The following is a 24,806-nucleotide window of genomic DNA, read 5'->3' on the forward strand; positions in this document are numbered from 1 at the left end:
AATATTCTGAGATTATTAGGATTTTTTTAACTCAAATTTCATGATGCTGATTCAGTTTGTGTAGCTTTGTAACACAATCCACTGTTCATATTTTCAAATGGAGGAATCCGTACTAAATAGTAAAAGTCAGTGATGCGTGGTACAGGAAACTCTGGGCTGTGGATAATTGTGTGTACACTGTTTTCTCTGTTTTCTCATTTCAATGTTAACCACATAACTGATAAATACTCCCAGTTTTAACAATGATACTGTGGTTGGCCTGACTTTAATGTTTTTAGTCAGACCAACCACTTTTGGCTTTCCTCTTCCCATACTTCTAAATTCTGTCAAAACCCAATGGGCCATGTTACAACAATTGATTGTGGTGATGTGCACATCTATAGCCAGGCCATCGTTCTGAGCAAAATACCATTGTTGTTGGAAATCTAAATAAATACTGGAAATACAGATTAGGCAACGTCTGAGGTAGAGGGACAGTTAACAATCCAGGCTCTAAAAGATTGTCAACCTGCAATGTGAATTGTTTCTCTTCAAATGATATAGCCTGACTTGAGCAAGGTTGAGCAAATTATGCAAAGGCAATGGACATTTTATCCAATTGTGGTGGTCCAGAATCCTGTGTGAGTGCATTGTAGTCAACCAAATTGGATGGTGTTGGCATTGTCTGACCACTGAATAATCTGTTGGTGTTTGCTTAATCTGTTCCTTCAGGTATTTGTGGAAACATTGGACAAGTGTTTTGAAAACGTTTGTGAGCTCGATCTTATATTTCACATGGACAAGGTAAGTCTTCATCTGCTGCTGTTTATCATGTTTTGAATTGTGCATAACTGTTTGGAATTCAGTTATATCGCACCATACATAGCTGATGGAATAAGAATGCTTGATCAATATTACTAAGAGCTTAGAAATATATCTGGTTTGGTAAAATACTGAAGCTGATAACAACTACACACTGTATATGTAGTACTGAGTTGATAAAGTTTAGAGCATTTCAGTGCTAAATGTTTGGATCGGATCAGCTCTGTGAAGGCTGTCAGATTAGCTTGTCTCAGTAACTTGGGATCTGTTCTCACATTGCAGTCCGACATAAAGCCTTCCAACATAAATTGTGCATTGTTTACTTTGGATTAAGATTAAATGGAAGGACTGGAGCCGAGAAGCTATCAGCCAGAACCATGGATATTGTAGATAAACCCATATTTTGTTGAACTCGGCCATGCACAAGACAGCACACTGGGTAACGTGTTGATTCTGTTTGCACTCCCGGAGCTGCACCACAGGGTCATTTTGTTTAAGGAAACCCCTTTCCTCCCCGTTTATCTCTGAGCATTCCTTACCACATCAGGGGTTATGGTTTATCTCATCCAACTGTTTCTTGTTTCTCTTACATTCCAGCAGTGTGTGTGAATCTCTTGGTGTTGTGTTGCTGCAGGCTTGAGAACAGAGGTTAGATTTTAAAAAGTGAAACTTTGTTGGAGATGGTTTTATAATAGAAATGTCCTTGGAAGCTTTGGCTTTGTTTGGGGTTACTTGTATATTATGCTCAGAGTAAACAAGCTCTGTATACTTTTGCAGTCCCCCTGATTGTTAGTGATTGAAGCCTCGATTATAGTAGGATATCTTATGGACTTAGTTCCCATCATTTAGATTATTAGCCTAGATTGTGAGAAATTTGTTTAAACTAATGTTTATTGGATGTTTTGCAGAAAGAATAACAATCACATTTTTGTACTCTGAAATAAAAAGACTTTGCAGAATAAACAGGATTGTTTTGAAATGAATGCCATGAGGAAGCTTGGTGGTCTATTTGTGTTTGAGGATTATATATAACAAGTGCTTGTCAAGTGAGTAAATATCAGTGATGTTGTCATCCATGGCTGATTAATGTTTGGCTTGATAGCCGTAAACAGTAAACAATGGTAAAAGGATCCATTAACCTTAGTGATCAAGGATACGTTCTTGTCTAAGTATTCCATAACATGACTAAGTTAGCAAGACTTGTTTAAAGTCAAATAGGTTAGAAGTAAACAACCGCATAGTTTACTCAACAAAATGTTTTCAAAGAAGTCCGGAACATGTAGGTTGTGTGACTTTATTTGATGTTTGACACTAGCAAAACTAATTGTAAAGTGGGACACACTTTTCAGGGTTAAAGTGACAGAAGCCAGATGGTATTCGGTATGCAAATTAGTCACTGACACTGAATCCCAGATTTCTCCATCAGGACCATGTGTGTACAGACTCATTGCAGCAGACGTTCATGATGACAGAGTCCCTTGGGACTCCTGGCATATCCTCCCCTTCCCACAAATGGAACCATAACCAGAGCTCCCTCAGCTCCCAGAGGTCTTGTTTTGTTGTTGGAAGGTTTTACTTTTGGTGATCCGGCTGCACTAAGCAGCTCCTGTGGGATGGAGTCAAAGGCTCTCTCAGGAACAAGTACAGCACAGTGGTGTAGCTGCCTCACAGAGCCACAGACCCAGGTTTGATCCTGACCTCGAGTGCTGTCTGTGTGGAGTTTGCATGTTCTCCCTGTGATCGCATGGGTTTCCCCCCACATCCTACACATCATAACCAGAGCTCCTTCAACTCCCAATCCTCTTACAATTCCCCTCACACCACAGATTGTGCTCGATCCACTGGATTCCTCCAACTTTGTTTTTTTCTCCAGATACTAAATTATCTGAAGTAGTAGAATTGAGTCCAGAGTATTGAGACCAGAAGGCTGCAACGTGCCCAGATGAAAAAATGGGATGCTTTTCCTCAGCTCACATTCTGCTATTATAAAAGTGCAGAAGGACACGGACCATTGGGTTAGAATGGGACTGGGATGGAGAATTAAGGTGGCAGGCAACAGCTCAGGGTCCCCTGTGCAGACTGAACAGAGGTGCCAGGCAGAGTGTTCATCCAGTCCCTGTTAGATGTCTTCAGTGTGGAAGAGACCACAATATAAGCACCGTGCAGTACATTAGATTGGAAGAAGTCGGTACGGAGTTTGTACATTCTTCCTGTGACAGTAGAGGTTTTCTCCGGGTGCTCCGGTTTCCTCCCACATTCCAAAGATGTGTAGGTTAATTGGCATCTGTAAAATTGTCCCGAGTACATAGGATGGAACTAGTGCACGGGTGATTGCTGGTCGGCGCTGACACTGCGGGCTGAAGTACCTGTTTCCACACTGTATCGCTAAACTAAAAGTGAGTGGAAGTAAATCATAGTTGCACTTGGAAAGGCTTTAGTTCTTGGATGTTGGGAAGAAGAGTAGTGAAAGGGCAGATGTTGCATCAGCCGTCGTTGCTGGGAATGTGCTGTGAGTGGCTGGTGTGGAGAACAGATCAAAAGGCAATTTTTACCAATTGAGAGATGGGTTGAGAGATGGTCATGACTGAGGAGTCTGGAACAACTTGCAGGAGGATAGACACAAAATGCTGGAGCAACTTAGGGGGACAGGCAGCATCTCTGGAGAGAAGGAATGGGTGACGTTTCGGGTCGAGACCCTTCTTCTGACCTGGGGATTTAGAACTGGGGATAATTGCAGGAGGATATTCGTATACTTGAAGAATGGATAACTAATTGGTAAATTCTAATCAGCGCATAAATGTGAGGTAGTCATTTTGGTGGGAAGACTGAAGAGATCACATTACTTGTAAATGGGGCTAGGTGGGTTAGAGGGATAAAGAATTTTGAAATAGAAATGTATCTCAAATTCTCATGGTCATTTAAATAAAAAGCAAGCCAACTCTACGTTATATTTCTCAGAGGAAAAGTAGGAAAGTAATGTTAAATCTGTATTGTACCATGGTTATATCATACGGTGCACTGTATACAATCATGGTGGCTGCATTATAATGATTTATAGGCACGTGAGAGTGCAGAGGAATGTACAAGGGCGATACCGGAAATGCATGGGGACATTTGAAAAAGCGTTCTGATTCCCTTGAGAAATGAAAACCTAATACATATCTTTAAAATTATGAATTCTTGATAAATGGATTGGGAGAGGTTGTTTCCACAAAGGGAAGAATGTAACCACCTCCCCAAGAAATCCAGCAGGAAATTCTGATGAAACTTCTTTCTTTTCCCAAAGAGTGAAAAGTTAAAATGAAAAGCAATTAGTAATGGAAAGCTAGAGAAGCCTACACGGAATCCAGGCGCTGGTAGACAGATTTGGATGTGGAAAGACGAGAGGAGCAGGAGTAAAGTATAAATGGAGGGGCTGAATGACCTGTGTTTGTACTTTTTATCTTTTCTACTGAGCTGAGTTCCACTGAGACTTTCGCAATATTACTGCATATGTAGTAACAACAAATTTATCTGATTCATATTCCGTGGAGGCAATCACAAAATGTTCTTGTCAGCTATCTAGTTCAGACATTTTTTTAAATTTTAGAAGTGATTGTGGAAAGCAGCACATTACAATTGCAAATGTTTTTTTATTGCTAATTATATAGAATTATATTTGCATACCAATTCTTCACAAACCTTTACTCCCAATTATGCCCTTATCATGGTTTTTGATATGAATGGCAATAGATCTCGACTGCATCAGTCAAAATTATATAGATTTTTTAATGTGCTGGAAGGAACTGCAGATGCTGCTTTATACCAACGATAGACACAAAATGCTAGACTAACTCAGCGGCTCAGGCATCATCTCTGGAGAAAGGGAATAGGTGACTTTTCAGGTCAGGGCCCTTCTTTGTACTGGATCTGAAGAAGGATCTCGACCCGAAACATCACCTAATCCTTTTCTCCAGAGATGCCTCTCATGCTGAGTTACTCCAGCAATTTGTGTCTATCTTCAATTTTTAAATATTCCTTCAAAAGATGTGGCCTTCACAGGCTGAGGCAGCATATAATTGCTCTTGGGGAGGCACAGTGATGCAGCAGTAGAGCCGCTGCCTCAACGCCAGAGACCTGGGTTCAATGCTGACTATGTGCTGTATGTGCGGAGTTTGTATGTTCTTCCTGTGACCACATGGATTTTTTCTGGTTGCTCCGGTTTCCTCCCACATTCCAAGGACGTGCAGGTTGTAGGTTAAATGGGCTCTGTAATTTTACCCTAATGTGTAGGATGTGAAAGTGGGATAACATAGAACAAGTGTACAGGTGATCGAATAATGGTGGATAGGTAGAGTTCCACTCTTTTGTCCATGTTTGGCCAAGGCTGTAGTGGTCAACAGTTGAGTGACTTTGGTGCAACCAAAATAAGCAGGTTGTTTCTAAGCAAGTGCTGCTTCACAGCCCCTTCAATTATCCCTGCCTTCACTTTGCTAATGACCGAGAACAGACTAATGGGGTGGTAAGTGGCTGGGTTAGATTAGTTGGACCTACTTGGGCAATTTTCCACATTGTCGATAGGGCGGCACGGTAGCGCAACGGTAGAGTTGCTGCTTTACAGCGAATGCAGCGCCGGAGACTCAGGTTCGATCCTGACTACGGGTGCTGCACTGTAAGGAGTTTGTACGTTCTCCCCGTGACCTGCGTGGGTTTTCTCCGAGATCTTCGGTTTCCTCCCACACTCCAAAGACGTACAGGTATGTAGGTTAATTGGCTGGGTAAATGTAAAAATTGTCCCTAGTGTGTGTAGGATAGTGTTAATGTACGGGGATCGCTGGGCGGCACGGACTTGGTGGGCCGAAAAGGCCTGTTTCCACGCTGTATATATATGATATGATATGATAGATGCCAATGTTGTGCTGTACTGGATCAGCTTGGCCAAGGACGCGGCAAGTTCTGGAGCAGATATTTTCAGTACTATTGCTGGAACGTTGTCAGGCCTCCTGGCCTTTACTGTTCCAATGCCTTGAGCGTTTTTCTTGTTGTCACGTGGAGTGAATCAATTTGGCTGTCGTGCAGAGGCCTGTGAGAGAAGGCCAAGATGGATCATCGGAATTTCTGGCTTAAAATTCATGCACATGCTTCAGTTTTCTGTTTCCAGTTCTGATGTGCTGGGCGTCCCCATCACTGAGAATGGGGATGTTTGTGGAGCGTGCTCCTCTAATATGAGTTGTTTAATTGTTCACCCTATTCACAACTGGATGTGACAGGACTGCAGAGCTTAGATCTGATCTGTTGATTGTGAGGCTGGTTGGCTATGTCTGTTGCATGCTGTTGATGTTCTTTGGCATGCAAGTAGTTCTTTCTTGTAGCCTCACCAGGATCCCTCATTCTGAGGTATGCCTGTGCTACTCTTGGCATGCCCTCCTGCACTCGTCATTGACCCAGGTTTCATCCGCTGGTTTGATGGCAATGGTAGAACTGGGGATATGCCAGGCCTCAAGCTTGCAGAATATGGTTCAGTACAATTCTCCTGCTGCCTTGGGATGTGGAAGGTTTTAAGGGCCTGTCCCAGTTAACAGGACTGGCTGAACATTGGCAGCCGACATAAGTTTGGTTGCACTCCAAAATAATTATTAGCAGAGTTAATGAATTCTGATAGTTATCCAGTAAACATGAAATAGCAGTCTTTTAGAGTTCCTTCAACTTTATAAAGTTAAAGGTTCTCAGTTTGCTGCATGATAAGTCGTGATTGTCAGAGCAGTTGCTGACTGATGAATTCTGATTTACTTTCTTTTTTTATTATCGCATGTACAAGGTACAGTGAGATTTATTTTTTGCATGCAGATCAGTAAGATTATTGCTATGCATAAGGACAATCCCCAATTAAGTACAGAATGCATAGAAACAGCTCACAGAGTCCATATGCAAGTGTTGCCAGGTTTGGTGCTATTTTCACAGTCCAAGCTGTAGCTGGCCAGAATGACGATAAGGGCTTTAGCTACTGTGCTTGCCACTATTCTGGTAGCCGCAGAGAAAGCAATGTTGCTCGCTCAGTGAATCCCCAGCTCAGCTGGGGAACACCCAGATTGGGTGGTGAGCTTTGAAGACCATGTTCATGTGGAAATATTCAGGGCCCATTTTGGTTTTCAGTCTTTGTTCTTTGTAACTTATTGGTGACTTTAAATATTTAACATATTGCACAGTAATCGAGGCGTGGCAGATTTTAATGCAGTCAGCTTTTCCTGGCCTCCATCTGCTCTACGGCCTTCAGCTTCACCTGCAAGCCTCTCCACTGTCTCTCCCAGCAATTCCATCCTCCTGGTCGCAGTCTGACCGCGATTCTCAAGCATAAAGTTTATCCTCTTAAAATTTGGGAATGTCGAGAAGATTTTAGTAATTCTTGTGTTGCTAATCAGTGACTTATTATTGAGAGCCTTCCCCATTTTCATGTTGACCAGTTCTTTATTCACTCCCATTCTCAGGGTTTCACTCCTTGGCTTCTGTGTATATATCTTGATATGCTCCTTGACCGTTGCTGCTCAATGCTGATAAACAGGTCAATTACTAAACAATCTGTGCACCCTGCTGCTCATTGGGTTAGATTCTGTTGTCAAGGTTCAACTTTAACCTTGTGTTCCTTCTCCACGATTGAAATGTACTTATCTGATTTACAACCAAAGATGCTACACGTATGTATCATCTGTAAGATCTTAAATGCACATGCATCAATCATTGAAAGTTGCACAACAGGCTAGGAAAGAGAAGTTTAACAAGCAATCTTTTGTTTATCTCTCGCCATGTAATAGTGGTGGACAAAAATGTCCATATGCATCACTGTTTCTGGTAGTTCTTTGCTCAGGGATGGAAGTGAGTGGACCAGGAAGCCAAGCTGAACCAGTTTGCTGATTCACTTTGCCCTGTGAAGAAGATGGGAAGGGAGAGACTTATACAGTTAAGGAAGGGAACTGATTTGTTCATTGTTTAATTTGGAGTTCTGTATTATCACCATCCTAGAGGTCATCGTTGAACAGCAATTCAAATAAACCAGCCTCATAAATATCATGGCTGCGAGAGTAGGTCAGAGTGACCCACTGTCTCCCACCAGTCAGTCCCAAGGCACGTCCAGAGTGCAATGGGATGCTCTCCACTTACCAAGGAGAGGCTAGATAGGCTGGGTTTGCTTTCCCAGGAGCTGAGAGAGGACCAGAGAGAGGAATAGAAAATTATAGGAGGGTAGGTAGTAAATTCCTCTCTTAAACCAAACCCTAAGTGGAGAGGTAGGAGGTTTAATGGGGATCTCAGGGGGAAATATTTTTCACCCAGAAGTTGGTTGGAGGTGGTAGAGGCAGAGACTCCAATGTTTAAGAAGCATCTAGACAAATATTTGAATCACCATGATATAGAAGGTTAAGGGACAAAGCAGGTAAATGGGACAAGTACAGATAATACAATGATCGGCATGGCCAGGTGGTCTGGAGGGCATGTTTCTGAGCTGCATGGCTCTGTGACTACCTGGTTGTGTCCAGTGCCTACAACTTTCAAAGGCTCAACTTCATCGCGATAAAGTAGCTTAATTGTTGCACCCCATCCACCAACCTAAACATTCACCTCTCCAACACCAGTGCCCTGTGACCGGGGTGTGCACTGTCTACAAATTGCTCTGCGGTTACACACCAAGGCTACTCTGACAGTACCTGCCAAACCTGCCACATCTGCCCCCAAGGAGGACAAGCGCAGAAGATGCAGGGAAACACCACTATCTGCAGGTTCCCGTCCAAGGTGTTAACCATCCGAACTTTGGAATACATCGCTGTTCCTTCATTGTCACTGTGTCTAAATCCTGGAACGCCTTCAGCAAAAGGGCTGCAGCAGTTCAAAAAGGCCGTTCATTGAGGGATGGGCACAGAATGCAAACAGCCTACTGAAGGAACTCAGCAGGACAGACAGCATCTGAGGAAACTAAAACAGAGCTAAGGTTTCAGGTCGAAGATTTGTCTTGTGTTTCCAGTGCTATTACTAAACAACTGTTATTATTCCAGTGTTATTCTTTTGGCAATAAATCCTAGCAGAATAACAAACTGCTGGAGGAACTCAGCAGGTCAAGCAGCATCTGAGGAGGCAAGGGGGTGGTCGATGTATTGGATTGTGACCCTGCATCAGTAAATACTAGCCTTCTCAGCGAAGTTCAGATCCTGAAAATGAATTTTTAAAATCTGAACCTATGTGTCATTGGTTAAAAGATATTCTGAATGTTTAAGATTTGATTATATTAGGGTCATAGAGTTGCACAACACAGAAATGGGATATTTTCCTTCCATGCCTTGCTTATTCAAATGTCTTTCAAAATGCCCTGAAAACGTAGTGATTGTATCTGATTCTACAACCTCTACTGGCAGCGAGTTCCTGATGCCAGCCACTGATTGATCGTCAATAAGCTGGTGTTTATTTGCCAGCCTGTCAGAATTTGTGAAGTAGATCAGATTTCCGAGGGCACTTATTAATTAGTGATTTATCTGGTTATATTTGCTTAGGTCCATTGTATTCTGCAGGAAGTTGTAATGGGAGGAATGGTGTTGGAGACCAACATGAATGAGATCGTGTCACAGGTCGAGGCACAAAGTAAACTGGAAAAGGCAGAGGTAAGAAGTTATCATTGTGCAAGTATATGATGTGAGCGTGTGGGAGTTCAATATTCACTCTATTGCAAGAGCAGTGGATAGAAGGCATACTGTGGGAAAACTGGATGGTATAATAGTAGTAGCGACATACAGGTTTGTAGGTTAATTGGCTTGGTATAAATAAAAATTGTTCCTGGTGTTAATGTGCGGGGCTTGACTGAGAAGGCATTTAAGAGTTATAAATGTTACATTTAAGAAGATACAGAAGGTCTTCCTAAAGCCAAGGAAGAAAACTTAGAGATTTTACAACAATTGGTTGTTTTGTGGTCACCGTTACTTTAACAGGCCATTTATTTCACATTCCTCAATTCGTTTTTTACCTTCACCACTGTGCCACCACTGAGCATCTGAACCATGTATTCCATTCCATTCTTTTGAAACAAGTGAAATGTTCGCCTCCTAATCTATAACTTCATGGCCCAACATATCCTTCAAACTGTTGTTACTAATAAGCCAGATGCTCAACCCTTGTTCACTCAAGTGTATAGAAGGGCTTGCAAGGAGGAACATCACGCCTGGCTAAAAATAAGGTGCTGGCCTAGTGAAACTTTAACACAGGATACATGCGAGCTAAGCTGCAAAAGCAGCAAACAGTAGACACAGCTGAGCAATCTCACAGTGTATCAGATTGAGGTCCTGCAGCCTAACTACATCTGGTTGTGAATGCAGGTGGCCAATTAAGTAGTTAATGGAAGACAAAAGGTCCAATGAAATGAACCACACAGCCCATAAAGGGCTCGACAGGGTGGATACAGGTAGGGTGAAAAGTCAAACCAGCGATCACTATCTCAAAATAAGTGGCGGGCCATTCATCAAATGCTAACTGAATTGCTGAGTGTTTTACATTTTTATACAAAACTAAATTGTAAATTTAAGTACATATTTAACGCTACAGAATATCCTCACTTCCTCCCACTACCTATCTCCTTCTCACTGCCCTCTCCTAGTTTTCTTCCTCCAGTTTTTGTGGAAGAACCTCACATTTGCTTTTGCCAATGCCCTTTTGAACAAGCTTATAAAGTGATTAAGTTCTTTGCAACAGCGGTATTCTGGATATTTTGGTGTTTGTCTATGTGACATTAGTGACTAATCTTTCTATTGCCATTCTAGGCTGGGTTCTCTGCAGCTCCGGCCCGCGCAGTCTCTGCTGTCAAGAACATCAATCTCCCAGAGATCCCACGCAACATCAAAGTTTCCAATCTATCCCCGTTTGTATAAAAGGACATTGCATTAAGTTATCTTTTCGTTCACTGCACTCCCCAGATACAACATGACCAGCACTTCTTTATAGCACGAGAAGATTTGATTGTGTTTGGTCCAGAATCCTCATCCTATAACAGATCTAAAATTAGAGGTACAGAAGCGAACTATTTGTGTTGAGCACCTGTATCAGTCATATTGTATGTGGGATATATCTGAAAATGCTGGAGATACTCGGCAGGTCAGGCAGGATCTATGGAGAGAGAAGCACAGTTAATTTTTAGGTCGATGACCTGTCATTGTCTCACCTAAACAACCTCGGTCTCTACACTGTCAAAACATTCCCTTTGTTCTCTCCTCCTTCAGCTTCAAACACATTTGTTTTCTCACCTAATTTACCGTCCCTCTTCCTGAAGTATTAAATCTAATTATTTATACAATTAGGGAGGTGCAAATATTCTTTAACATTATAATCTCTTCTAACCTAGTTAATATGTTCTGTAACACCTTATTCAAAGCGTGTGAAATAAAGATGAAAGGGTAGAATAGATCTCACAAATCTCCAATTTTGGGTCGGCTTAAGTCTTGTTCTGGAGAGGTTGTTAGCTGCTTCCTTGAGTTTATTACTCATGAATCCTTGGAACAGCCTATCCATGGACTGATCCTGGCACTTAAGTAGTGGTTGAAAGTACAAGCACTAATACATTTTAAAACCCACTTCAACGATATTAAAAATATATAGTTTTGTTCTTATGAGCCATGGAAAAACCCAGCATTTCATTGATGTTAATTTTGAGACCTGTCTTATCACAGAATTTTTCCACGTTCTTGAGATTTTTTGACGTGCCTTGTGAGAATCACGCACAAGTGCAATGTCACCAGCAAAGGCCAACGCAGTACAATATATGTTGTCCATTCTTAAATTAGAACTGCACCCAATTTTATCCAATGAACATAATGAAATGTCCGTCATGATACTAAATCCCACTCACGACAGATGGGGTCCAGTTTTAGCCTTGCTATTCTCAATAAACGTGGTAGGGCTTGACTGCAAGTCATGAAGAGTCATAGAGTGAAACAATGTGGAAACAGGCCCTTTGGCCCAACTCGCCCACACCGGCCAACAATGTCCCAGCTACACTAGTCCCACTTGCCTGCCATATCCCTCCAAACCTGTCTTATCCATGTACCCGTCTAACTGTTTCTTAAACAATGGGATAGTCCCAGCCTCACCTTATTCCATACACCCACCAACCTTTGTGTGAAAACGTTACTGCTCAGATTCCTGTTAAATCTTTTCCCCTTCACCTTGAATCCATGTCAAAGACAAGGTTGATGAAATGGAGGACAAACCCCATCCTGTCCAAAACCTTAATGATAAACCTCTTACTGACAAAGCCAAAGGATCATTACAATGACTGCATGTCCTCCCACTTTTCTTTGCCCCCCCCCCCATAGCTAAATTATTTAAAGTATTTAGATTACACTCAAGGGTTGTTGCTTTAAATCCCTTTTGCCAAAAGTTGAGGGTATTTGCCTCAGCAAGTGGCAGAATCTTTCATAAAACCATCAAAGCCATTGAATATCTCAGTTCCACTAAAATATTTTTAATCATTACTGGCTGACCATCACTTACCTGATACCTTTTTAATTATCTTCAATCTATCAAAACATTAATTTTACCAGAATATATGCCATCTGAAGCCAAGAATAAACAGACATCACCTTCTGTCCAGTTGCAGGCAACCTTCCCTTCCTACTTTGGCAGAAAGACCAATGAACATAATGAAATGTCCGTCATGATACTAAGATTGACACTGAGATTGACACTGTTGTGAGCAGAAAGGGAAGTGCATGTGTTGCCTTGCTGTCCAAAGCCAAGTTCCATGCGAAATGATGCACTACACTTGGAACAACGAAAAGATCTGTTCCCTGGTGTCCGGAGCCAGTCACATCTCTTGTGTCCACTGACTGATTACATTAACTGTGCAGCCTCCATTGCACCCAAATCATTGCCTTACTATGTTAAACATTAAATTGCATTTTAAGTTTATTAAAGACCATAAAGCCTTCATAACACATTCTGTGAAGGATCCTCAAGCTGAAGTATTGACCCCTTTTCCCTCTGACCTCCTAACCGTCTGAACATCTACAGCGTTTTCAGGTTTATTGCATCAAATGTTTATCTGCGGCACTGATTAATCCAGTGCTCTGGCCCAGATAACTTATAACTAACTATTAACTAGCTCTACTATCCAAACGGTGCTGGATATAGAGGATTAGTTGATCTAAACACTGTGACTGCCTGAAAAGAAAGGGAGGTTACAAGCAGTGGATTAACTCATTTTTCTGTGGCCTTGCATGAGCTCACTTCCAAGAAATGCAGTAGTCTGCAAATTAAATTATTTTCCTGTGCCCTATTTATATTTTCTTCCACATATGAATGTTGTTGGAAATTCTCAGTCTCCTCAATATTCAGTTCCAGGATGGGAATGGACTGGAGATGTTTATAGCAATGTGTCTTAACTTTGATTCTGAAAACCCATTCCCTATAAAGTGTGGTGTTCTGAATATCCTCAATAACCCTGGAGTTGTTGCTGCGGGCTGCATGGGCTGAAGGTGTTCCTGGGTCTCCTGCTGGACACTTTCCTTGTCCATTTGGAACGGATGCTTTAATGATCTGATTTCTATTCTGATGTGGAGGTTTGATGCACAGATGGGGTTTATCAGCTCAACCTTGGCCTCGTGTCAAGAGGAGAGGAATCACAAGTGCAAGGACAGGCTAACTGGAGAAACTTGAGGGCAGAGATGGGAGGTAGTTGCAGAGTTTTATCACCAGCACACCCTGGTTGTGCTGAGGCCTGCTCTGTGCTGAGGCCTGCTCTGTGCTGAGGCCTGCTCTGTGCTGAGGCCTGCTCTGTGCTGAGGCCTGCTCTGTGCTGAGGCCTGCTCTGTGCTGAGGCCTGCTCTGTGCTGAGGCCTGCTCTGTGCTGAGGCCTGCTCTGTGCTGAGGCCTGCTCTGTGCTGAGAGGCCTGCTCTGTGCTGAGAGGCCTACTCTGTGCTGAGAGGCCTGCTCTGTGCTGAGAGGCCTGCTCTGTGCTGAGAGGCCTGCTCTGCTGAGGCCTGCTCTGTGCTGAGGCCTGCTCTGTGCTGAGGCCTGCTCTGTGCTGAGGCCTGCTCTGTGCTGAGGCCTGCTCTGTTGTGGGTGAACATCTGTGCTGTACACAGACTTCTTGATGGTGCTGTCAGAAATGCTTTTCCAGCTCAAACTTTTATTTTTCACCAGGATGATGATATCTTGGTTCTTTGTGTTTTAATCTCCCCAGTCCACCTGAATTCCCCTGCCCCAAACCCTCACTGCCCCAAACCCTCACTTAATCTTCAGAGTGTTTCAGGTTTTTCACTCCCTAGCTTTGTCCATGCACCTTCTGAACTCTTGCTGCTTCAGAGACAAAGATTGTGCTGTCAACAGTAAACATGCATCTCAGACTATATTCCTTGTTGAGCAATTTAAATAAATGAGTGTAGGATTAGAGAGGATTTGAACATTATTCTGAGCTCTGTGGTTTGGAAGGGTGTAGGCGGAATCTCAGCATGTCTTTAAAACTACCTTTACGAGTACTTGCTGTGGTGTGGTTGGAAATGATGCTCAAGGTCGAGGGAAAGAATGCTGGCACCTGCTCTGCTCCCTGCATCACTTCAGTCCATTCACCTCACTCCGTGTCTTTTTAGCATCCTTGGTCCATCCACCTGCATTTTGTTGAATCACACTTGCCTTCTCCCTGTGAACATTATGCCTCTCAGCCCATACAAGGTCCCTTCTCCTGACACCAGCATGATTTCTGAGTTGTTCCTTCCCTGTTTAAAGGCTAATGTTTCCACACCAACAGTCCAAACTGAAATTACTAACCCTTAAATTTCTTCAAGCCTCATATAAGTAATTACATTACACATAAAGATTGGACAGATTGTTGAAGCATTAAAAAAAAATTGCAAATGCCAAAAATTATAAAGAATCACGAGGCAAGTTTTCAGTCATGTGACAGCTTGAATAATGTAGTGCAGTTAGTGACTAATACATCCTGTTGGAAGATCCTGGTTACAATCAAGTTTGCAATGGCTGAAGTTAAATACTTAGATTAATCAGTAGTTTAATTCTTTAAAAAAAGGCAACTCTGAGTGGTCAGTCAGTCCGCTATGTGTATGGCGTGTGCTCTCTTGTTCTGGCATAATGTTAAACATGAAGTTTCCATTGGTAAAGTGGGTATAAAAGTTCATTGCCCTGACTCCCAAGACCAATGTTAATCCCAAAACCAACGTTAAATAACATTGTAGAAACAAATAACTGCAGATGCTGATTTATACCAAGATAGACAGAAAAGTGCTGGAGTAACCCAGCAGGTCAGGCAGCATCTCTGGAGAAAAAAGATGGGTGACATTTTGGGTCGAGACCTTTCTTCAGACTGAAAGTAGGGGGGTGCAGAAGGGGAAGAGCTGGAGGCAGAGAAAGACCAGGACAAATCAGGGCCAGCAACAAATGACCTCGGGCAGGGTGGTGCCCTTGTAGGCCAATTGTTGGCAAGGGAAGGTATGATCACAAGAGGGATACAATGTGGTGCACTGTGGATTTGGTTAAACAACTTGTGTGGATCCCTTTCCAGGGCACCCCACCCCACCCTGCCTGAGGACATTTGTTGCTGTCTGTGGAATCCTATATACAAGTTGCTGAGCAATCAATGTATTAAAAGGTGCAATAAAGAAGCAAGCCTTCCCCATTCTGTGTTTGAAATTATTTCAATGTGAAAGTGGCATTCATTGTACAGAAAGTCTTATGTGTTGCCATTAATAGGGGAGTTGGGCATGTCTGCATTGTGCCAATGACTAATCATTGACTAAACAAGCAGATAGAATCACAGTGTTTGAATATGTCAAATTGTGCATTGTATTGAAGGCCGTGCCCAGTAATGTATGACCTGTAATTGTAGTCAACGAGGCACTGGGATCAGACTGGTTTTGCTATTTCACAGTTTGTAAACTAGCAAAGTCAGAAAATCTGATTTGATCATCAAAAATTAATACTGACAAGTTTAATATATTCAGAATATAAAAGATGGGGCTGCTCAGTTAGAGATTCGGCTGTGACACCAAGGCTGGCACGCTGCGATTAATTTCTCTTTACAGAGGCTGATCACTATCCCTCCTCCCTGTGCTAGCTGAACAAGATTGGCTGTTGGTTAAACAACACCTGAATGTTAAAACTGCCCCGTTTTAAACCCTCTCTGCTCTAATCATCCATGTTCCTGGAACTGCTTATAGATCTCAAACCATCCATCCTTGGTCACACGCTATAAATACCTTGGCTACTATTGCCTTGACCATGATGTCTGGAACTATCCATTTGCTGATTTCTCATTTCTCTGTTATGTACTGGACCCAAGTACAGAACGGTGACATTTTTAACAAGAAGGATCATGATATCCAGCAAATCGAAGATGATATTCCATCGACAATGACAATATAGCTCGCCCAGCTTATGAACAGCCAATTTATGTACGGCCTGTCATATGAAGGAACGATTGAGTGATCAGCGGATGGATTTGTCAATTGCTGTGGGGCTGCAGGCAACTGTGCTTATCATTAGCTGGAATTTTGCCACATCAAACCCAGGAATTCTGGTTAAAATGTTCTGCATTTTGCAAATCTTATCTGGAGGAAGACTTTCTTGCATTTGGGGCCCATGGGTTCTGAGGTGACTGCTGAGGCTGGTGTGGGACCCGCAGACCCTCCCGTGGATGGGGCCGGGCATGCTGTTGGTCCGGGCGGGAGGATGGCTTGCTCGGAGAGTAGCCACTGGTTCCTCAGAATCCATGTGCTCTCTATAAAAGGATGCCCAATTCTCAATCCCATCCCAATTCTCCTCCACTTTGGGTAGTTTCACTACATAAACCAGCACACATCCACATTGATGTATTTCCATAAATCCTTGTGTCATATCCTTAATCAGCAACCTTCAGTATGAGACCATCTTGACAACCTTATAGAAATGAAAATCCACCCCAGCAACTAATTTTCCCTTTTCTATTCCACTGGTCGCATCCACAGAAAACTCCAGCAGACCAGTAGAACACGATCTTCCTTTCATTAACCCAAGGTGAGTCGGCTCGAACGAATCATTCTTTTCAAGATAAACACAAAAAGCTGGAGTAATTCAGCTACACAGGCAGCATCTCGAGAGAAGGAATGCGTGACGTTTCAGGTCTAGACCCTTCCGATGTTCAGATCCTTTTCAAGATGTTCTCATATCCTTTGTTATTGATTCCAATGTTTCCTCACAGTGCAGGGACCCCCTGGGTTACCTGTGCCTGAACTATGGAAATCCAACTGCACACAAAGTGTCTTGTTCATTTTAAAAGCATTTTTCAAGCTTGTAGTAATATAAAATGTTTCATGGCGTTCATTAATGACTCGATGAATATGTATTCCAGTTTTCCTTTTAAATTTACTTCAAGCATTTTGTTGCAAAGCAGATTGTTGATTTGGCCTGGATTCTACTCACTGAATATTCTTTAATTGAAAAGAGTTAGAAGGATGAATTGTACCACAATTATTCTGACATTTATGCTTCCCTTGGTTAGGTACACCAGTGAGACAGTTTCTTAGTTTAGTAATATCACATTAAAACTACAGTGAATCTGGGCTTGAAAAAGACGTTCACCACGTTTCCAGGATGTTGACAAAGACCACTGGATGTCTAAGAATGTGTCAGATCCCTGACTTTATCTGGTCCAGCTGCCCCGACAAGTTATCTATTACAATAAACATTCAGAAATAAATATTTAGGTTCAAGACATATTTTTGGTCCATGGCGGATTGGGGGTGGGGAATGAGGTAGGACCAGGGGAGCAGGACGGTCATGCATCATGTTCTCCACACAGCCCTGTCCAACATCAGCAACAATACCTTCTGCTCACCAGTCTCCAGTGAAGTCCAGTGTATGAGCCACTTGCTTGCTGAACTTGTATGTTTACCTTGTGTAATTTCTCATCATTAAAACATCCTCTGCTTTTATATTCTTGCTGCCAAAAAGCATAACCTCATATTTTATTCCATCTACTATCCGTTTGCTCAATAACATAACATGCCAATGTTCGTTTTTGGCAGTTTCCCTTCCAGTGTAAATGTATTACACTTTTTATCTCTTTCATGTGCAGCACAGAAGCAGCCCCCCCCCCCCCCGGCCCATCATGTCCAATAAGTGTCATAAGCGATAGGAGTAGAATTAGGCCAATCGGCCCATCAAGTCTAGTCCGCCATTCAATCATGGCTGATCTATCTCTCCCTCCGATCCCCAATTCCCCTGCCTCCCCATGACCTCAGACACCTGGACTAATCGAGAATCTATCTCTGCCTTAAAAATATCCACTGACTTGGCCTCCACAGCATTCTGTGGCAAAGAATTCCGCAGATTCAGCACCCTCTGACTAAAGACATTTCTCCTCATCTCCTTCTTAAAATAACATCTGATACTTTGACCTCCAGTCGTAGACTCTCCCACTAGTGGAAACATCCTCTCCACATTCACTCTATCCAAGCCTTTCACCATTCTGTATGTTTCAATGAGGCCCACCCCCCCCCCCCCCCCTCATCCTTCTAAACTCCAGCAAGTACAGGCCCAGTGCTGACAAATGCTCATCATAGGTTAGCCTACTCATTCCTGGGATCATTCTTGTTAACCTCTTCTAGATCCTCTCCAGAGCCAGCACATCCTTCCTCGGATATGGTGCCCAAAATTGGTTACAGTATTCTAAATGTGGCCCTGCCAGCGCCTTATAGAGCCATGGCATTACACCCCTGTTTTTGTACACAAGCCCTCTTGAAATAAATGATAGCATTGAGTTTGCTTTCTTTACTACTGATTGGACATGCAGATTAATTTTTTGGCAATCCTGTTCCAACATTCCCAAGTCCCTTTGCACCTCCAATTTCTGGATTATCTCCCCATTTAGGAAATAGTCTACGCCTTTTACCAAAATGCATGACTCCACACTTTGTAACACTAAATTCCATCTGCCACTTCTCTGCCCACTCTCCCAACCTGTCCAAGTCTTTCCTCAGAGTCCCTGCATTCTCGATAATACCTGCCCCTCCATCTATTGTCATATCATCCACAAACTTGGCCACAAAGCCTTCAATCCCCTCGTCCAAATCATTAATATACAACGTGAAGAGTAGCTGCTCCGCTAGTCACTGTCAGCCAACCAGAAAAAGCCTCTTTATTGCCACTCTTTGTCTTTGCCATCCAATCAACCTGCTATCCTTGCTAGTATCTGCCCTTTGATACTGTAGTCTCGCATCTTCCTTAGCAGCCTCACATGTGGTATCTTATCAAAGGCTTCTGCAAATCTAAGTAAACAACATCTACTGACTCTCCTTTGTCCTGCTATTTACTTCTTCAACGAATTCCAGCAAATTTGTCTGGCAAGACCTCCCCTTCACAAAGCCATGCTGACATCGGTCTATTTTATCGTGAACTTCTAAGTACTCTGTAACCTCATCCTTTATAATGGACTCTAAAATCTTACCAACCACCAAAGTCAGACTAACCTGCCTATAGTTCCCACTATTCTGCTTTTCTCCCTTCTTGTGCAGCGGGGTAATATTAGTAATTTTCCAATCATCTGGGACTCTAGTAATTCTTCAAATATCACTGTCAGTGCCTCCACAATCTCTAAAGCCACATCTTTCAGAACCCTAAGGTTCCGTCAATCTGGTCCAGTTGACATCCACCTTCAGCCCTTTCAGCTTCCCAATCACCTTCTCCCTAGTAATAGCCAATCCACTAACTTCCACCCGCTGACTCTTGAATTTCAGGCACGTTGCTGGTGTCTTCCACTGTGAAGACTGATGCAAAAAAGTTATTCAACTCCACTGCCATTTCTTTATTCCCCATGGTAGACATAAAATGCTGGAGCGACTCAGCGGGACATGCAGGCAGCATCTCTGGAGAGAAGGAATGGGTGACGTTTCGGGTCGAGACCCTTCTTCAGACTGATGTCAGGGGAGTGGGCAGGACAAAGATAGAATGTAGTTGGAGATGGAAAGACTGGTGGGAGAACTGGGAAGGGGAGGGGATATAGAGGGAAAGCAAGGGCTATTTGAAGTTAGAGAAGTCAATGTTCATACCACTGGGCTGTAAGCTACCCAAGCTAAATATGAGGTGCTGTCCCTCATTTGTACTGGGCCTCACTCTGACAATGGAGGAGGCCCAGGACAGAAAGGTCAGATTGGGAATTATCACTTCTCCTGCATCATTCTCCAGCGGTCCAACATTCATTCTTGCCTCTTACTCTTTATATAACTGAAGAAACTCTTTTATATTATAATGCTAGCTTACCTTCCGTATTTCATTGTTTCTCCCCATATTGCCTTTTTAGTTTACTTTCTGATGTTCTTTAAAAGCTACCCAATCCTCTGGCTTCCCACTAATCTTTGCTATGTTATATGCCTTCTCTTTTAGTTTTATACTGTCCTTGACTTCCCTTGTCAGCCACAATTGCCTCTTTCTCCCCCTAGAATCTTTCTTCTGTGCTAAATCCGATTTACTGGGACCCAGTCCATAGCCTTCCCCTGCTTTGCCGATACAAATGCTCGTCCAAATGCTTCTTCAATGTTGTGAAAGTATCTTCCTCCACCACTCCCTTAGAAAGTGTGTCCCAGACTCCAGCATCCCCCCTCATGGTCAAAAGATTCTTTCTTACATCACCTCTAGTCTTCTAGTCTTCTTATGCCTCTAGTCTTCTTATGCCTAAACCTAAGCCTTCCAAAGGGGAAAAAGTCTCCACTGCCCCTCATTTTGTACACATCTATTGGTACATCTGCTCAGCCTCTTCCACTCCAAGAAAAGCAGACCCAGGCTACATGGTCTCTCCACATAACTGAAATGTTCCATCTCAGAGAATATCCCAATGAATCTTCTCTGCAACCTCCCCAGTGTAAGATCATCTTTCGTAATGTGTGGTGGCCAGTACTGCGCACAGAAATCCAGCAGTGTCCTAATAACGGTTACATAAAGTTGTGCCATAACCCCCTTGCTCCTATATTCTATGCCCCAGCTAATGAAGGTAAATATCCCACTCATCTTCTTCATCACCTTATCCGCCCCACCACACCCATCCCTTTGTGTGTCCTACCCTTTATTTGCATCACCTTACATTTATCAGGATTAAATTCCATCGGACATTCCTTTACCATACCTTTTTCTAACCAATTGATCGATATCATCTTTTAGCCTACAACTATCTGTATGGAGTTTGTAAGTTCTCCCCGTGACTACATGGGGTTTTTTCCGGGTGCTCCGGTTTCCTCCCATATTCCATAGACGTACAGGTTTTTAGGTTAATTGCACTTGGTAAAATTGTAAATTGTCCCTAGTGTGTGTGGGATAGTGTTAGTGTTTGGGGTTATCACTGGTCAGTGTGGCCTCGATTGACCAAAGGGCCTGTTCCCAATCTATATCTCTAAACTGAACTAAAAACTATCCTCACAATCAGAACATCACCTATCTTTGTGTCAACTGCAAACTTACTATGACACCTCATGCATTCACATTCAAATTGTGAATGTACATAATCCTAATAAGCCCTAAATATTAGGGTTATCATCTAGTTATGGGCTCCAGCTCAGAAACAACCCTCCTCCATCACCCTCTGCCTCCTTTTATCAAGCAGACTTTGTATCCAACTTACACCGGTTTCCATTGGTTCTAACTATATAGACCAACCTTTCACACGAGATCTTGTCAAAGTTATTGAAGTTCATGAAAATAAAAAAAAGTGCAAATACTAGAAACCTAAATAAAAAGAAAAATTGCTGGAAAAACACAGCAGGTCAGGCAGCATATGTGGGGATAATAGCAATTAACTTGTTCCATCTCCTCAGTTATGAAGAATCCCAGACTTGAAGTACGAATGGTTTATCTCCCCACAGATGCTGCCTGGCCTGCTACATTTTCTGTTTATATTATTAATTAAACTGCCGTATAGATTATTTGTCAATATGTTTGATTTACTTTTGAAATACTCTTTAAATAAGGGGTCACCCATTTCAGGCAGAGACAAGGTAATATATTTTCTCAGAGGGCAGTGAATCTTTGGGATATTTGTCCTCAAAGGCTGATGGGAGCAGAATGTTTGATTAATTTTAAAGCAGAAACAAATACACACTGGATATGCAAGGGAACCCGCGGGAATTTATGGGAGTTTGAGGTAACAGTCAAATCATTTACATTGTTATTTCAGCACTGGCATTCTGGGCCGAAGGGACTATTCCTGTGCTTTACTGTTTACTCAGCTATATGGAACATAGAACAGCGGAGACACAAGGAATTGCAGGTGCTGGTTTACAAACAAAAAGGACATAAAGTGCTGGAGTAACTCAGCGGATCTGATAGGTGCTGCCTGGCCCGCAGAGTTACTCCAGCACCTTGTGTCTTCTTTGTTTTGTAAGCCAGCATCTGCAGTTCATTATGTTCTAAATGGCTGACCAGGTTTGAGGGGCCGAGTAAACGTTTCCTACATGAATATCCAGGGCTGAAGCTAAAAAAATATTGATTTTTGTATTGTGTTATTTTTAAGTTCCATAATTCATTCAACAGATAAATATGGGATTCAATCCAGCACCATTATTTAGAAACCTCTATTACAAGACTGATAATTATATATCTTTACACGCTCCACCTCAAAATATTCAAAGATTCCTGAGGAGGCGTCTCACAAGAACGTAGAGTGCTCGAGGAGTAAATTGGACTAAACATGTACTAACTGCATTAAATTATTCCCACATTCCAGTTCTGTCACTCTGCAAGTGAAAATCAACCTCCCAAACAGAAGTTGGTTTTGCTCTCCTCCAAGTACAAATGCTGGGAAGAAGTTTGGAGAGCAGTTCGGATGGTGACTGCGGATCGCGAACATTTATGAAACTGGTTTCCCGTTCGCTGGGTCATTAATTAAAGACACCATTCAAAAAACAAACAAAACCTGCAGATGCTGGAAATCTGAAGGAAAACAAAACGCAACAGAAACACTCAGCAGGTCGGGCAGAGCAAGAAACAAGTTTAGATTCATAGACAGATTCATGGCGGTCACGGTGACGCAGGGGTATGCAGCGCCGGAGACTGTCTGGAGTTTGTATGTTCTCCCCGTGACCTGTGTGGGATTTCTCCGAGATCTTCGGTTTCCTCCCGCATTCCGAACACACACTGGGACAATTTACAATTTTACCAAACCAATTAACTTAGCAACCTGGAGTGCATGTCGGACAGACCAAACTCCGTACACACCACCCGTCAGGATCAAAACCCGGTCTCTGGCACTGTTGGGTAGCAACTCTAATTAATTAACATTAAATGCTATAAACATGTATTGGCTTATATCCTCCTAAAATGTCCGATGCATTTTAAACATCTCGTTCCTCCCAGATTAAATAGTTGAGAAAGATACAATTGTAACATTTCAAATTTACTATCAAAATATACATTTCAAATATATGGAAAACGTTGCCCTCGGGTTCATTTTTATTCTTTCCCTCTCACCTGAAACTTACTTTGAGTTTGTGACTCCCCTCTCCCGGAGAAACAAAGGTGGCTATTAAACCTCATCTATGTCATGACTAAAGGAGGAACAGGACTGGCAGCTTAACATGCCAGGGTATAGGCGAGATAGAGAGGGGAGGGGGGGGGGGGAAGAGGAGGGGGACTTAGATTTTTGATTGAGCAGAACATCGCGGCAGTAGCCACAAACAGCAATGGGCCCAGCACCGATCCTGAGGCACACCACTGGTCGCAAGCTTCCAGTCCAAAAAAACAAACCTTCCACCATCACCCTCTACTAATTTAATTTAATTTCCATTAAGCTAATTAAGCCATTTTTTCCCTATTCAGTCGAAAGTGTGGTTCTATGCAAACTGGAGGAACTGCACCTCATATTCCCCTTGGGTGGCTTCCAACCCAATGGTATGAACATTAAATGTTCTAATTTTAGGTAACCTCTAACAGCCTCCCCTCCCCTCCCACACCCTCCTTTCGCCTCTGTGCACCCCCTGATCGCACACCTATTTCTCCTCCTCCCCTTCCTTCTACATTCCTTCCTCTGGCTTCACAATTCACAACTCTTCAATCCTATCTATGCCTTCTGCTTTAATCTCTGGCCTTTGTTCCAAACATCTACCTATCAAACACCCCCCCCCCCCCCCCGCCCCCTCACCTGTGTCCACCTGTTAACACTGTCCTGTCTCTCCTCTATTCCAGCTTTCTTTCTCCCCACAACAATTAATCTGAGGAAGGGTTCTCCAGAGTTGCTGCCTGACATGCTGAGTTACTCCGGGACTTTGTGTCCTTTAGGTATCCAGTTGGCTAGCTTTTTCCTGGATCCCATGCAATCTAATCTTCCAAAACAGCCTACCATTCGGAACCTTATCAAATGATTTCCTGAAGTCCATATAGACAACATCTCCAACTTTGCCCTCATCAACCTTCTTGGTTCTTCTTCAAAAAACTCAAATCAGATTTGTGAGACACAATCTCTCATGTCCAAATAACATGCTGGCAATCCCTAATCATCCCTGGCTACCAAATGCATATATATCTTATCCCTCAGACTACTCTCCAATAACTTGCCTACCACAGATGTTAGGCTCACTGGTCTACAGTTCCCAGTCAACAGGAATTAGTGGAAAAATATGCAGGGAGATTGTGGTGAGTTGCAATAATAACAGGTTTGCTAGTGGATTTTCACTTTCCTAATATAGACTGGGACGGCCATAGTGCTAAGGATTTAGATGGGTGGAATTTATTGTGTGTTCTGGAATGTTTTTTACTCGGGAAAATGTCTGGAGGGCCGGACAAAAGGAGAGAACAAAGCTTGACCTACTTGTGGAAAAGAAGGCAGGGCAAGTGACGTGTGAATGGGGAAGCACTTTGGGACCATTAACCACAGTTCTATTTGTTTTAAAATAGAAATGGGTGAGATCCTCATGAATATATCTCCTGTTTTTATTGTGGAGAAAAACACTAAGACTAGGGAACTTGGGAAAGTTAATAGGGATGTAGGTAAAACATGTGGTTAGGTTCTGTAAATCTCTTGGGCCTG

At 42.7% G+C, this 24,806-nt stretch overlaps 1 protein-coding gene across 2 annotated transcripts in view; it reads left to right on the forward strand.

Moving 5' to 3' along the window:
* Window positions 1-17,218, forward strand: part of LOC144609012 (AP-3 complex subunit sigma-2) — a 48,476-nt gene extending 31,258 nt beyond the window's left edge. Inside the window, exons 8-10 of one of the 2 annotated variants that reach the window (XM_078427327.1) lie at window positions 712-783; window positions 9,315-9,422; window positions 10,572-15,463. In XM_078427327.1, coding sequence (XP_078283453.1) covers window positions 712-783; window positions 9,315-9,422; window positions 10,572-10,679 — 288 coding nt within the window. In that variant the 3' untranslated portion in view covers window positions 10,680-15,463. Of the gene's footprint in view, window positions 1-711; window positions 784-9,314; window positions 9,423-10,571 lie in introns of both variants that reach the window. The other variant, XM_078427326.1, reaches the window with a different exon arrangement.
* The last annotated feature ends 7,588 nt before the right edge of the window (window positions 17,219-24,806 follow it).

This window comes from Rhinoraja longicauda, chromosome 33 (assembly GCF_053455715.1).
Source record: "Rhinoraja longicauda isolate Sanriku21f chromosome 33, sRhiLon1.1, whole genome shotgun sequence".
Lineage (NCBI taxonomy): Eukaryota > Metazoa > Chordata > Chondrichthyes > Rajiformes > Arhynchobatidae > Rhinoraja > Rhinoraja longicauda.